General features: G+C 44.1%; 1 protein-coding gene across 1 annotated transcript; it reads left to right on the top strand.

The window, feature by feature from the left end:
• Positions 1-551: 551 nt before the first annotated feature.
• Positions 552-1,130, top strand: LOC141685201 (uncharacterized). Its single transcript, XM_074490318.1, has one exon. The coding sequence runs from the start codon at positions 552-554 to the stop codon at positions 1,128-1,130; it is 579 nt and encodes a 192-aa protein (XP_074346419.1).
• Positions 1,131-1,662: the final 532 nt, after the last annotated feature.

The following is a 1,662-nucleotide window of genomic DNA, read 5'->3' as shown; positions in this document are numbered from 1 at the left end:
ATAGAGGAATTGAAGCTAACCCTGCAAAGATCAAGGCGCTGCTAAACATGAAGTCTCCCACCAGTGTGAAGCAGGTGCAAATCTTAACTGGAAGGATCCCCGCGTTGAACCGATTTGTTTCTAAATCATCCGACAGATGCAAGGAATTCTTTAAGGCGATTAAAGTGGCTGGAAAAGACTTTGTATGGACACCAGAATGTGAGAAAGCTTTCAGGAGGATCAAGGAACAAATGGGGAACCCTCCCATGTTGTCAAAACCATTGGATGGGGAGTCTCAGATCCTATATCTTGTAGTTTCTGAGTATTCAATCAGCGCGGTGCTGGTGAGAGAAGAGGATATGAAACAGTCACCAGTGTATTATGTGAGCAAGCGGTTGCACAATGCTGAAACTCGCTATACCAGTATGGATAAGCTGGTTTATGCCTTGATCCTCGCGTCAAGAAAGTTGTGCCTATATTTCTAAGCAAATAGAATTAAAGTCCATACAGCGTATCCTCTGTGGAAAGTCCTTCACAAGCCATAATTGTCGGGAAGGATGTTAAAATGGCCCATGGAGTTGGAACAGTTTGACTTGGAATATATGCCCCGTATAGTAATCAAAGAGCAGGCTTTAGCTGATTTCTTGTTGGAATTTGACTCTAAGATTGATGATAAGGCTTTGGTAGAGTTACATCCCTCTCATACTGAGGAGGTCTTAGAGGAGTATCCACACCCCTGGTGGATTTTGCATGTAGATGGAGCATTTAACAACGGGGGAGCAGGCGCGGGCATAGTACTCGTGTCTCCAGAAGGCCATCATCTGATGAGTGCAATTCACTTCAAATTCTATGCGACAAATAATGATGCAGAATATGAAGCATTGATCAACGGTCTAAAGATCGCTTTGGAAATGGGAGTGCGAAACTTAATTGCAAAGAGCGACTCAGAGTTGGTGGTAAACCAAGTAAATGGGGGGTTTCAAGCTCAGGGACCGCGGACGGAATTGTACTTGAGGTGCACGCAGCGTCTGATTGGAAAGTTCAAAGAGGTTAGGTTGAAATGTGTACACGGGAAAAAAACAGTAACGCGAATGCCCTGGAAAAAATGGGATCCCAGCAGGAGGCTGTGTTATGAGGATATATACCCTTAGAAATCCAGGAGATTCCTAGTATCCCAGAGGTAGAGGTGATGCAAGTAGATGAGGCTCCTAAATAAATATGGATGACGCTCATCCTTGCTTATATTCACAAAGGAGCGCTTCCTGAGGATAAGTTCAAGGCTCGATGACTCCGCTACCAGGCTACAAGGTATGTGGTATATTATGTAGTTTTGTATAAAAGGAGCTTCAGTCAACCGCTGCTCAGATGTGTCGATAAAGAAGAGGGAAATTACATCTTAAGGGAGGTACATGAAGGAATTTATGGTAATCAGTCGAGGGGTAACTCGTTGGCTATGAAAGTTTTATGCCAAGGTTTTCATTGGCCTGCAATGAAGGAGGATGCCACGAATTTCGTTAGAGCATGCGATCGCTGCCAATGCTTTACGAATTACTCATCTATGCCAGTGACGCTCTTGACGCCTATGGTGAGCCCATGGCCATTTTCTATATGGGGGATTGATCTTATTGGAGAATTACCTAAGGCTAAAGGAGATGTCATATATGCGGTGGTTGCGGTTGATTA

Source organism: Apium graveolens, chromosome 9 (assembly GCF_009905375.1).
Source record: "Apium graveolens cultivar Ventura chromosome 9, ASM990537v1, whole genome shotgun sequence".
NCBI classification, from domain to species: domain Eukaryota; kingdom Viridiplantae; phylum Streptophyta; class Magnoliopsida; order Apiales; family Apiaceae; genus Apium; species Apium graveolens.
The sequence above is the reverse complement of the archived record's forward strand: the minus strand, read 5'-3'. Positions and strand labels throughout refer to the sequence as shown.

Bases quoted from the DNA above. Each gene is read 5' to 3' on its own strand.
- LOC141685201 (XM_074490318.1), top strand. From the start codon at position 552: ATGGAGTTGGAACAGTTTGACTTGGAATATATGCCCCGTATAGTAATC.